This window comes from Eucyclogobius newberryi, unplaced genomic scaffold (assembly GCF_026437365.1).
Source record: "Eucyclogobius newberryi isolate DKJ021-1_F unplaced genomic scaffold, fEucNew1.0.hap1 SCAF_16, whole genome shotgun sequence".
In the NCBI taxonomy this organism is placed as follows: Eukaryota; Metazoa; Chordata; class Actinopteri; order Gobiiformes; family Gobiidae; genus Eucyclogobius; species Eucyclogobius newberryi.
In genome coordinates this window covers 14,615,878-14,629,417 of record NW_027315790.1, presented here as the reverse complement: position 1 = coordinate 14,629,417, position 13,540 = coordinate 14,615,878, and the positions used below count along the sequence as shown (strand labels likewise).

Sequence of the window (13,540 nt, the reverse complement as noted above, 5' to 3'; positions counted from 1 at the left end):
TAAGCGTCTGTTTTGTTTCAGCCTGAGAACCTTTTGGTGGCCCACAGCCCCATTGGCCAGCCGGTGGTCAAACTCATAGACTTTGGAGACTCTATCCAGCTCAACAGCGCTCACCACGTCCACCCCCTGCTGGGCAGTCCTGAATTTGCGTCCCCTGAATTGGTGCTGGGAGAGCCAGTGTCTCTGACCTCTGACCTCTGGAGTTTGGGTGTGGTGACATATGTGCTGCTGAGCGGCGCGTCTCCCTTCCTGGATGAGAGCGCAGAGGAGACCTGTCTCAACATCTGTCGGCTGGACTTCAGCTTCCCCAGAGATTACTTTCATGGTGTAACGCAGGCAGCACGAGACTTTGTGTGTCTGCTGCTGAGGACGGATCCAGGCAGGAGGCCTCCAGTGGAGCTTTGCCTCCAGGAGCCATGGCTCCAGCCGGGTAGCCAGGCCCAGGGAGAGTTCTGCCTGGACACCGCCCGACTCATTGCATTCATGGACCGGAGGAAACATCTGACCGATGCACGCCCCATAGGAGGAGTCCGGAGCTTTATTCAAAGTCGTCTTCAATCCAGAGTTTGACAATCGGGATTCACTCATCCATTTCCTTGGTCCCAGCCTTTTCAGTTCACCTGCAGAACAAGTTTACGTATGTGTTGATTTAGTGCACTGGTTGTGGACCTATTGATCTCCACAGTTAATGGACAGATTAAATAATGAATGCTGATCTTATCTTTTTCACTGACCAACATTTCAGGCCTGTAGTCCTCTCACCTTAAAGTTAAAGTTTGTTGGATTCCTTGAGAACCAAGTTCTCTCCTGCAACAGATGCTCTTATCTACTGCTGCTTATAACACTCAACATATTTTGTATGTCAGGTACACAAAAGACTAAAGCAAACAAGCTCAATTAAGTAATTTATTTTTTAAGAAGTAAAACAGAGCAATTTGAACTGGCACATGCCACTGGACAGAAGCAGAGCTATTTGAACAAAGTGATGCCATCGAAACTAGCAAAATGCTGAGAAGCAGAATGAAAGTCTGTGTTGAGCTCTTTTTACTTTAATACAAACTTTCTTATAGAAACTATTAATAGGAAGTGGAGGAGTATCTTTCAGGACAAGAAGAATAAAAATGTCAGGAGGAGAGTCGCTGTGCTACTTTGACTCATATATCCTGAAGACGATAATAAACATTTGTACATGCACTCGGAGCTTTTAATGGCTGCGCTAACATTAACTACAAAACAAAACAATGGACATTTGCCATTTGCTTTTATTAGAACTTACCTTGCATAAAGCAGTCTGGAAATGTTCTGGCCTTATCTGTAAATAGACGGATGCCTTCTTCCCTCAAAGCAGCAGTTTCTTGTGGATAAAGCCTTGATGGCAGTGCTCATTGCCCATCACAGGGGGAATGTGGAGGCAGAAGAAGACAGAACTGTAAATGCACTCATTGTATGTTAAGTTTATCATGTGCAATGTTGCGGCTTTAACATTTTATGCAACTATTTATGAAGACATCTGTTGTATCTGTAATAAATCTATAGAAAAGCACGTACTTGGTACTGCAAGCACTGCTAGTAGTTTGTGTTTATTTGATCTCGTTTTAATGAGTTCAAGGCCAGGCTTTTATTACATGTCACACTCTGGATCATCACAATGTGATCAAAACTAATGTATGATTTTTGTACTGTATGCCTGTGTAGTATTGGTACACCAAAGTTGTTCAAGCTTTATAGTACCTGATACAGATTGTGTTAGTTTCTCTTGAGTTTACTAAGACCTTGCTGTTTACACTAGTTAAATAAACACCATTGGTCATTAGAATAGAGCGTTGCAGTTCAGACTTAAAATTGTAATTTAATCTGATCGGCTTTATTCACTGAAATTTAATTTATTATTGCAGAGGCCATTCAAACTAGCAAACAAACTGAACGCATCAGTTTAGCTTTTATTTTGTTAGTGTCAGTGTTTAAGTTACATGTTTGCCATTTTTTAATCTTTGCATGTATATTTTTGTACAGATCATATTTTCCACTTGTAAATATTCTCATTTTGCCATCATTTATTTGGAAATTAAACTATTGAACACATCAGGCTTTTTGTTTTGTATTCTTTTACCATGATTTATGTTGGTTTTGTTTTGACCACGTGAGCGTGAAGGACCTTCATCCCTATAAAAGGGGGGCAGTCTGTTGTAAGTCCCATGTTTGAGGGGATGCCGTTGTTTTTAAGACAAACTCAGCTCAGTCAGCTCAGTTTTGGAGAAGTAAAGCAGCATGAACAAGTATCAAACACTAAATATGCTTTGTATTGCACTTCCCATTCAATGCTAGCAGGTGGCAGCAAAAACACATAAATGGAAACGTTTATGTATTTACCGTTCGATGATTAAGAGAATTTACATTACATTATGTTGCCATCTGACGTCGGGAAAAAAATGCAAGTTCATTCTTTTGGTTTATAGCAATTTTGTCCTTTATTCTAAGTTCCAATACAGATAATATATCAGTCCCTTATTTGTACAAAAATACCTGATCAGGATACAATGTTGATCCAGGAGCCATACAGATGTACAGAATGAAGCAAAGCACAGTGGGAATATTTGGAAATTAACAAGGGTTATCATTTGCACTGGTTATCTTTCTTTCCCTGAAATATGTTTTCTCAAGCTTATGACTTCAACCCAAAGTTTAGCTCCACCAATCAACAGTCCGGTTCTGTTGCGCCCACAAAGCAAATGGGACTTCTGTGCAATGTAGGAACTTGCTCTACAGCCAATGCAGTGGACGGAGTGAAATCAAGGACTTGTTATAGGCACCTGCTGCAAAAAGAAAAAAAAATAGGCTTATGAATGAATAAAATGTTATGCACCTTGAAATCAGAATATATGGACAAACTGAACTAGTGTTGTAGCTACAAGTGTCAGTGACTATTTCCAAAATGGTGTCTATGGTGTCTGTGCTATGTTATTCCACCTGTGTGTGCATTATGTGTAGAAGATCAGCCTACACATTACTTTCTCCTACAAAATAAAAGTCAGACACCAGCACAGCAAGAAAGCGCAGTATTTTGAAACAAGATACCAGCGGAGTTTCCTGCCAGGCTGTCAGCTTATATGCAATATTGTTTAGAAATTTGACAAATGCCAAAAATCCAGTTTGATCTCTTAAAAAAAAAAAAAAAAAACAGCCTGATTTAATACTGAATATATTGTGGTATCTTTATATAAAATGTAATTTGTGGCAAACCAAAGAATACACAATAATGTACACACAATCAGATAAAGGAAAAAAAAAGACATCATTCTTCATTTTACATGGAGTTATGAGCAAAAGCATAACACGCCATACATAGTGATCTGTGACCTAAGTACAGTGTTAGGCTACGTCCTTTCCATAGCTTCACATACTCTGACTGGTATCGTCATTCACTTCTATGTAGGATTGCATTGTAGCACAGTGATTATAAAATGGAGGGAGGTGTGGTTTTGGATCTCCTCTTTTTGCCAGCCAACCTCCTGCCTTCACAACATAGCCCAACCAAAATACAACCTTGGAATAAAAAAAAAAGGCAAGTATGACAACAACCAGCAATCCTGAATAGTGAATGTATATAGTTAACAGTCTGGCCATCATCCATGCACATACACACACACACACACACACACACACACACGATACACACTTAATTCACCACAGGGTCATAGCTTAGAGGCTGGACACAGGTGTAGGGTGGGGGACGGGGGGCCAGGGGGGGTTCAAGCATTATCCAATCCCTGGGGAGAATCCGCCCGGGCTTGACTATCAAAGTAAAGGCCTGATTGGTGGAGGTGCAGAGCTGGTGAGTCGGTTCGAAGTCGCGCGATTGGTCGACGACAGTATTTCAAAAGACTGGCAGGGGCTGTGTCTGGTGGCCTCCTGCTAACCTCAAGCTCAAGGAATCTGGCACTGGGAGCCACTTGGGGCGTGCAGGTGCAAGTTAACAACACTTTCAAACTTCAGGAACCAGTGCCTCGCAGCTTGTCATTCACAGGTCGACCAGCATTGGGAAAAAGCACTTTAAAGACTGCCACTCCAGCCTCCTGTTTGCGTTCCTGGGCATCTGTTTTAATGGCAGGGCAGTGACGGGTCCATCTACAGTCCTATGCCAATAGATTAGAATAGGCTAGACAATAGAAGTTATTTCAGAGTAAATGGATCAAGTAATTCAATAGATATGATTATGGCAACATTTTGACCACAGGTGACAAATCATTACTATTAAAATACAATTCAACTTTGAACAACAAAAAGGTTTCAGAAAGTTCAAGTGGAGGTCTTGAACTGAAGATATTTGTCCACTTTAATGAGAATAAATATCTTTAACTCAAAACCTTTTTGAAACCCCTTTGTTATGGCATTTACTCAGTTGCTGTGGCGCTGAACTGCAGGGACAATTGGCTTTTCTTTCAGATTCCAACTTTTGCCGTTGGACTGTATTATCAAGCGATTATGTAGATGTGTTTTCTGTGTGAATAGACGTGAATAAATGATCATTTGTATTATACAAAATTGAGAATTCCTTGTTGGAAAACGGGTGTGATCCGTGTCTTGCTTTTGACTCATTGTCAGCGACACCATCTCAGGTCTCCGCTGGGAGGCCCCCCCCCCCCCCGAGTTTAAAACGTTCAAAGTGCTACACATAATGGCTTTAAGATAAACAGGATTTTTGTAAAAATAAACTTTTTGTTGGTGTTACATTGTGTACGTCCAAGGTTCCATTTCCTCCCTACCGACCGCCAGAGGTGCTTTAAGCACCGAATCATTCCCTTCGCACATGTGCAGGGAGTCGTACTTAAAGCACCGCCACTGGCGGTTGTCAGGGATTCATAGAACTGTAGTTAAATTCTTAACTCCCGTTTGGTTGTAATAATGGTCTGTTACCATTCTTAACAGAGGTGGGCAGATTATAAAAATACTCAATAATATTATAAATGTTATTTTGAAGATATACTCAATATTCAAATTTTGCATATTGTTTAGAATTTTAAAATGCAGCAAAAAGAGCTGAAACTAGTTGAAACCTTCCAAATAAGGGTATTGCCTCAACATATGAAGACATATTTTAATACATTTCTATTGGCTTGACATACTATTGCCTGAATATTGTTATCAGGATAATCCCAAAAATAGAGATATTTATTATTGTCAATATGGCCCACCTCCACTGCGGCTGCGTATAATAATTGTGTAGGATTTAGACCTGCAAACAAACTATACCTGTACATAAAATGATCTACTATTGTGTCGTGTATTATGGGGCCTGATTCAGTCCCAGTCCTCCAGAAAACTATAGTCAGATGGCGGGAAGAAGAAGTTGAGGAAAGGTGATGCGTAGAATCTAAAACCACCCAGGACATTACTAAATCCTACACAATGTACACTAAAGCTATACTAAATATAAAATAAGGAAAGAATTAGTTTTTGGCATGTTTTCAAGATACTTGAAACACTACGTTCAACAATAGCTTTCGATAGCATCAAGTTCTCAAATATTGCAACACAACAAGCTTCACTTTCTTGGCCATAACTGATTTCCTCCTCACTGGAGGAGCTTTATACATAGGTCATTTTATGTAGATTTTAATATAGCTTAATTTTTTACTAAGAATTTTCACATATTATGACAAAGACGGACATTTAGAGTTGATCCTGGATCCCCCCAAAACACCATAAGCTTCTGATGATTTGTCTTTTTTGTAGTTGGAGGGAACAGTGGTCAGTTATCTTCACTCATTACATGTGCAAGCTCAAAACATACTAGAATAAAATTACATTCAAGACAATTCACTGCGATAGCCCAAGTCGATGTTTCAAATGACTGAAGTGGTACGAGCTTTTGGGGGAATTATTTTGTTTTTTCACAAGTTTGCAGTCTTCCTCCTCTTCCCGTTAACTGATTTCCAAACCTTCTTTTCTGAAAGGCACTGGACTCTCTCTCTCTCTTGTGCGCTCGCTCTTCTCTTCTCTGCTCCCACGCCACTGTAATCCAATCAGAGCTGGTGGAAATTCACATGCATGCTTTCCAGAAGGGATGGGAGGAGGAGGAGGAGGAGGAGGAGGAGGAGGAGGAGGAGGAGGAGGAGGAGGAGGAGGAGGAAGCAGGATGACAAACTGAAGAGCAGGCATTTTGAGAACAGCTGTTGTCTGTCCGCCTTGGGAGTGCAAAACTAGTTCTGCATTGAATAAACAGTCATTTAAAAAAAAAAAAAAAAAAGGGGGGGGAACAGCATTCAATTGACATCAAGTAATCAATCTAACTCGTGATTCTTTCAGCAACACCTTCACCATGGTTTCTCTGCTATTTTTAGCTACTTTCACTTTGCTCGAGACACTTTTCTCTGTAAATGGAGGGCTAGGGGGCGCTGCTGTGTGGACCACAATTACAGATAACAAGTCTTGTTTTGGAGTCTGTTTCAAAAGGGGGCAAAGGGGGAGTAATTCAGCTTATCCAGACTGGACTGCACAGGTTTAGAAATCTCCTGGATCCCAGTTTTGATGTATAGACCCAGAGAGGTTCCCGTTCCATCCCTGATGATCAATGAGGAAGTCGAGGGGCTGGCGCTGGCTGCCGACTGACCAATCGCTTCCAGAGGTCAGGGGTCAGGACAGCGCCACAGCTTATCAGGCCTGGCGGATGGAGGATGGGTGACAAAGGTGGATGGAGCTTCATCACAGAGCTTCTGATACAATATCTTGCTCCGATTTCTTTTTTGTTTTCACAATGCATGCTCAAATTTTGGTCAGAACAACACAGAGGCTGGGGAGCAAACTTCAGAGGACCACGATCCATAATCCTCCTGATGCGCGCATCCAAAAACCTTTTAAGGCGGCGATTGCCAGTGTCACATGACTATACTTTCTTCTGTGTTGTCGGCCATGTTGCATTGGTGGATAAAGGGGCGTAACGAGGGGAGGAGAGGTGTGCAAAACAGATGGAGTGTATAAGAGTGGGGGGGATGTCACAAGGCCACACCGGTGCACGGGTGTTTGAGCTTGCAGGGCAGCACTCCTCTGTTTAGCTGGTAGAACTCCACAAGATGGATCAGGTCTGTGAACTTGGTGGCACCATCGTCGAGGCTGAAGAAAACTTGACCGTCCTCTTCACACTGCACACGTGCAAAGGGGAAACAAGTTAGCTGGTGACCGGGAGTACAGAAATTGCAGAAATTACAGAAATAAATTACTGAAATAAAATAACACTCAAGTAAAGGCCTAGTAAAACCTACAGGCTTGTGTTAATTCACAGGAAACATATGACGGAGATCAGATTAATGTTTATCACAAATATGTGGAAACCCTTTTTAAAAGGTATACAGTACTGCAGAGAGAAGAGCTTGTCCATGATTACATACTTCCTTGGGACAAAGTGCACATACATCTGCATGGTACAAATACAGCTTGGATACATGACAACTAAGTACAACCGTTACATAGGAGTTACATTTCATCTAAGCCATTTTACACGTGACTGACCGGTAGGATTTGGAAGTGCTTTATTTTCTGGTGGTGGCACAAAGTGAGCACAAAAGCCTTGGGATTACTCTGGCTGTCCCGCAACAGGAAAAGTCTAAAGGACAAAGAAGATAATCATGAATGCATATAAAATCTGGTTGAATCTACATGTACTGTTTATACTTACCCATCTACTTGGCCTTGCTGCATGATCATTTTATGGGCGTCTTCTCTCATTATGCGGCCGTGAAACCACACCTGTGTTCTGTGAATGACTGAAAGACATTTTTATGTCAGTAATAAAAATGTGTTTTATTTGTGATTCCATCAGAGTGATTACTACCTGTGCTCAAAGAAGATGGGTGTAATGGGCTGGAACTCCCCAAAACATTCATACGCTGACCTCTTTTCTGTGCGCAAAACATACACTGCTGTTAATCAAAGTTTTATGTTGTGTGACACCTTTGTAGTCAGATGATATACTAGAATGGAACGTAATCACAGTAAACACATATGACATAATGATGGCTTCATGTTTTCATTCTGATGTGAGCACACAGTACAGAATTTAGGGACTACTCCTTACTCTCCAGGTCTGTCCCTCCTCTAGGGCGGCGCTCTGGGCTTCCACCGGGTTCTCGATGACGCGGCCTGTGCGTCCAGAGAAGTCCATGGCAACCAGGGAGTTCTCCGACACACTGCGCTGTTAGGAGACGTGGCACATGGAGATGGGTGGAGGGCGGGGGATAGGGGCGTTTGGGTTGGGCCAAGGAGAGAGAAGGGAGGTGGGGGGTGGGTAGACAAAGGTCAGAGGTCAAACAAGCCAGACACACTCACTAGGGCATGACAAATCCTGTCTCCACAGCCCCACTTCAGTCAAACCACAAAGTGCATGCTGTTCTGGCTTTTTTTAGTCTCCTGTACAAATCTGTTTACTTTTATAAAATATACATTTGGGTGCTGCCAGTGGTCAAGTGGTTATGGCACAGCACACGAAAGCAGGCTCCAAGTGCAGCCGGCCGCAGTGTCGCGAGTTTGAATCACAACTCGAACAATATACTGCATGCCCTCCCTTCTTTCCTCCCCATTTCACACTGTCCTTTCCTGTCTAATAAAGCCTACGGGCATCTAAAAAAACATAAACATATACATTTGGTTCAGTGCATCATTTTGAGATTTTGTGCATCAACATTCAAATTATCAACATGTTACATGTAAATATGATACAGGTTTACTTACACATTGGTACGTCACCATAAGTCTAAATATAGACCTGCTGTACTGCATGTACCAGATTGTGACTTGTTTTAATTCACTGTTTTTCTAAACACCCCAGGGTATCAGGTAATTAGACTGGGTGAAACATGTGCAGCATAATAATATGAATAGATGTGCAAACACAAAAAAGTATGCATGTGACGGATTTGCATGGGCAGCCTCTTTAGCCAAATACTCCAGGCCGAGATGTTTTGTGTAGGATGTACTTTTGCTGCAAATACTGTTGAAATGAGTAGCCTGACCTAAATCTGTCCCATAAGCCTTTTACTACAGAACATAATTAACCTCATTAAGAAAGGTCATCTACAACAGTGATCGTTTGAAAGGCAGTTCATACTGCAATTGACTCCTTTGTTGATGGGGGTGGGGGATAATCAGGTTTGATATGGAGTTACATCTTAGTAATCAATCCACCAGTTGATGTTTCCAAGGCTTATCTCAGCTAATTACTACATCCATCTTAACAGCAGGGTGGGGGCCTCTGATTGCAGTTTTAAGCGGGCGATTTTAGAGAGCAGCTCCTCACCACAGGGGCTGAGAAATGGGAGGAGGCCGACTTCCTCTGCTGCGGCAGGCTGTAGTTCTGATAGAGGACGATGCCATACTGTGAAGAGATAGAAATACATGATTACACAAATCATAGGCATCGAAAAATGACGCCAAGGGCCGACACCACAGCTTCATTCTCAGCTTCATAATGCTCTGTGAATGGCAATGATTTAAAATATGCCTTTTTTGCAATAACTTTATTTATACTACATTGTTAGAAATGGATTATACATTACCATGAGATAGAATTTTGTGACTTCACCAATTATCATGATACATATTTTTTAAAGGACAAATATTATGCTTTTTTCAAGTTCTCTCCCAAGAGGTTCCTCCTTTTTCCCAAAGGGAGGGGGATGCTGGGACATTATCTATTTGCTAATTCTCTATGAATATTGCTTAATTTACTTTTCACTGCCCTTTGAGGCATTACAAAAATAGATTGAATTGAATAGGGGGGGTAGGTCAAAACAGGAATTTTCTGAGCACTTGCATTCAAAGACAATACAGGATTACTCAAGCATACTGTAATCAATCAAAATGTAACTGAGTAAACTAATGATGAGGAAACACTGTCATTAAAGCTCATTAAAGTTGATTTGCATATCATGTCCCCCAATAATTGAATTGTCAACATTCCACAGTGCAATTAAAACGGTTAAAACGCGGTGTGCAGGACAAACCGAGCGCACAGTAGTACCTTGAGTAGTCGGAAGGCAGTCATCCAGCAGGTCCGGCTCTGCTCGTCCTCGGCACACAGCATCTTCAGTTCTTTACAGTCACTTCTCACTTTACTGGGCTGTCAACCAAGCAGCAGACACAGTGGGAGATCAGATTAATGAGCAAACACGGCCATCGCTGAAAGGTATGGAGACACGTTCAAGCCATTTGCGAAGCCAGACCGAGACGCTAATGAACCAGTGGATGTGTGGTGCTGCAGAGCCTCTAATCTTTCATCATTTCATCACAGTTGCAACATTTCAAGGTTAATGACAGGGTATTTGGTGATGCCCTATTAGCATTTATGGGGCTCATTTATCTTTCATTACGGCAAGATCATTAGCATTAATAAAAACACCTCCGACTGATCAGCGCTTTGGCATCACTAAATGAAGAGCAGAGCCACCCCCAGCGCAGAGTAAAAAAGCCCTGACCCGAGCTGCACCATCACCCCCGCTGACTGTCTAACCTGCTAACCTCTCTCACTCCAGATTGCAGGCTAACTAGATTTGCTGTACGATCCTGGCTTATCCCACTGAGCTTATCCCCGATTTCAGCAGGTGACCCACCACAGGTAACTGGTGGGCCAGGTCCCATAATGCTGCTGAGAGTGTGCTCGAACCCCCACAGGGTCGCTTTAACCACATGGCTTTGGCAGACACACATTCAGCAAGTGCACCTGTCATAAAGCGGTTTGCCAGAGATGAGGCAATATCACATGATGCGATCTGTAAGCGATGAATAGCATATTACTACAGTTTTTGTATGAAAATGTATTTTTCTTTCACTTTTCATTCATTTGCAAAGGTGTGGCAGAACTGCATTTATATTTGTGACCAGCAACCATATAACGATTAACAACATGAGGTCCCAGAAATGTTTCTTAGGGCTGCAGCAATTAATCGTAAGAATTGTGACTAGTTGGCTATTACATTATTTGAATAATATTTTGACTGTTATTATAACTAAGTTTAATTAGAAATTTGAATTGTGTTGGTTTTCAATAGCGTTCACATCAGCATATTTCAACCTATTTGGTTAAAACTTATTCAAAAAATTCCAATGTACAATGGAAGTCAAAACAAATAATTGCTGTCCTAATATTGCTACACATGTATTAAAAAGATCAAAACGATCTTGATCCGATCAGCTTTAAATACTAGTAAAGCTCAACTAGTCGAGCAGAGATGCAGCGGTTCAAATGTCTCTTTGTTTTTGGGATAGATCCAGATCACCATCCTGATCTTGGGAGGAACGAAGTGACAATTCTTTTGATTTTAAGCTACAGCATTCCTCTTTTAACTAATGGACTACAGTATTCGGTTTGTTCCATGTTGAGCGAGATATAGATATAGAGAGAGATATAGAGAGAGATATATAGAGAGATAGAGATAGAGATAGAGAGATATTGTTTGCATTTTACCTTGATGCAGAACTGGTAGTCTGTGGGGGCATTGTGGAGTTTCCGTCCCGTGATGGTGATGAAGATGTTACTTTCATCTAAATCGGACAGTAGCTGCAGATGCCGTGGCTCCTGTTGGTTTGACAGATTAAGAACAAGTTGGACGTGTGCACAAAATGACTAAATCAGTTCCACAAAATAAACAGTGATTTTTGCACCTTGGATGTTCCTTTTGTGGAGTAATAAAGGCCAGAGCGCCGCAGAAACATGTAGAGCTTCTTCCAGGACTTACGGCCGGGCTCTTTCACATATAAATAGCCTTGGATTTCCGGACAGCTGCTAGAGTTTAGAAAATTCTGCAAGAAGAAAATTTAACAAATTGTAGGCAGGCATTGAAAAGTAATTATGTTCACATTTACAAGATGAATTTCAAAATATAATACTTGGCATGGAACTTGAAGAGCTATCCACATGTGCTAAAGGTAAGCCTAATTCTTTTAGCAAGAGGATTCTGACCAAAAAAACTTCCAGATGGCTTTTTAATGATAATTTTAAAACATTTGTGCACAGGCTGAATGAGTTCGTTCACAAAATATTAACTGATTAACTGTGAATGTGTGAATACTTCAAACAACATTCACAACATTCACAACATTATCTACATTTTTCATTATCACCGCTCCTCTGAGTTGTTGTTGTTGTTGTTGTTATTATGAACATATGCAAATGAGCTGATTAAAAATGTAAATGAAAGAAAAGGGTATAATGTGAAATTTTGGCATCTTCTGTGATTCATTATACAGGCTTTCACATTTGTCCTATAATTAAACTTCAACTAATATGTTTGAAGACATATTTTAAACACATTTCTGTCAGATTGACATATCGTCTGACTGTTGTAATTTTTGTCAATATTGCCCACCCCTATTACAGTGGTAAGTGTGTGCTTCCAGTTGCAATAGAATAGGCTCTGTATTTTAAGCCCTTGCATTCTCCTTGCAGTGTCACTGCCTCACCTGAAGAAGCTGTGACTGAGGGATTGAGCCGTCAGACTCCTGACACCAAGCCACCATCTGCTCTGGAAAGAAGTTCTGCAAAGATGAAAGCTACAATTAGGCTCTGGGCTCTCAAAAGCCCTTGTGTTAATACATGAGTAGCCTGGAGTGCTTCAGTGCAGACTCCACCTATCCTCCTCCCTGTCAATGAGAACAAGCTCTCGGCTCAAAGACAAAGTGAGAGGGGGCACTCCAAACCTGGAAGGAGATGCAGCATGATCTCACCCGCTGATGTAATCCCCTTTAGCGAGCAGCGCAACTCTTAGTGTGATTGACAGGCCACGGCCAGCGCTCTGGTGTTTTACTGTGCTCATTACCACAGAGCTGAGGTCACCTGCTGGCTCTGACATTCACCTAAATCACCACTGCAATAATGTCACCGCACACCCAGCAGGCCGCGCTGGAGTCCACATCAGCAAAAGATGCCATGAGAAGTGCCTGACTCTAACCTGCCACTTTGCTTTTTTAACTTAGGAAAAAAGGGTATGTGCAGAAAGAATAGGGCCTTTTGTCCAGTGAGTCGATATATTAATATTCTTGTAGGCTTTTCAGAAGGACTATTATACACTGAAAACAATCATGTAGAATGAGCATGTTTGGGTGCATCGTCAGATTGCAACCAAACATTTGGGTGGTAAATTGGGCCAAGTGTGCCTTGGGAGCATGTGTGGGCTAAGGCTGCGTGCTAAAAGCCAGCAGTCACAGAAAGGTCAGTTGAGGGATGTAAGAGACTCACCAGGGGGTTCCTGAAGAATTCATATTTGGCATAGTTCTTCCTGAAGAGGAATTTACTGTCACTGCTCATGGAGGACTGAACATGAACCACCAGCTCGTGGTCTTCCAAACACCTCTCTGCAACACAAACACAAAGGAGGATATCCTTAAGCTGCTTGTCACCATGACAAATCAGTTCAAAGATAAATAAATACAAGAGAATGTTTACAGATTTAAAACATTACTTATTATCTTATTTGAAGGATACCAATGGTCTGCAAGTAATACTTTTGCACATCTTTAGGCTTCGATTCCATTCTTACTTGTAATTAAAGCA

General features: G+C 41.5%; 2 protein-coding genes across 5 annotated transcripts in view; one reads left to right on the top strand and one right to left on the bottom strand.

Moving 5' to 3' along the window:
- LOC140361827 (triple functional domain protein) overlaps positions 1 to 2,087 on the top strand; it is a 64,361-nt gene extending 62,274 nt beyond the window's left edge. Inside the window, exon 60 of the mRNA XM_072447702.1 lies at positions 22 to 2,087. Coding sequence (XP_072303803.1) covers positions 22 to 570 — 549 coding nt within the window. The 3' untranslated portion in view covers positions 571 to 2,087. The remainder of the gene's footprint in view (positions 1 to 21) is intronic.
- Positions 2,088 to 2,440: 353 nt separating this feature from the next.
- The window catches only part of LOC140361821 (growth factor receptor-bound protein 10-like), a 30,523-nt gene continuing 19,423 nt past the window's right edge, over positions 2,441 to 13,540 (bottom strand). For all 4 annotated transcript variants that reach the window (XM_072447684.1, XM_072447685.1, XM_072447686.1 and 1 more), the window contains 11 exons: positions 13,226 to 13,341; positions 12,451 to 12,525; positions 11,653 to 11,790; positions 11,456 to 11,566; positions 10,013 to 10,111; positions 9,290 to 9,367; positions 8,072 to 8,188; positions 7,829 to 7,895; positions 7,673 to 7,760; positions 7,507 to 7,600; positions 2,441 to 7,139 (listed from right to left, as the gene is read on the bottom strand). In XM_072447684.1, coding sequence (XP_072303785.1) covers positions 6,993 to 7,139; positions 7,507 to 7,600; positions 7,673 to 7,760; positions 7,829 to 7,895; positions 8,072 to 8,188; positions 9,290 to 9,367; positions 10,013 to 10,111; positions 11,456 to 11,566; positions 11,653 to 11,790; positions 12,451 to 12,525; positions 13,226 to 13,341 — 1,130 coding nt within the window. In that variant the 3' untranslated portion in view covers positions 2,441 to 6,992. The remainder of the gene's footprint in view (positions 7,140 to 7,506; positions 7,601 to 7,672; positions 7,761 to 7,828; positions 7,896 to 8,071; positions 8,189 to 9,289; positions 9,368 to 10,012; positions 10,112 to 11,455; positions 11,567 to 11,652; positions 11,791 to 12,450; positions 12,526 to 13,225; positions 13,342 to 13,540) is intronic.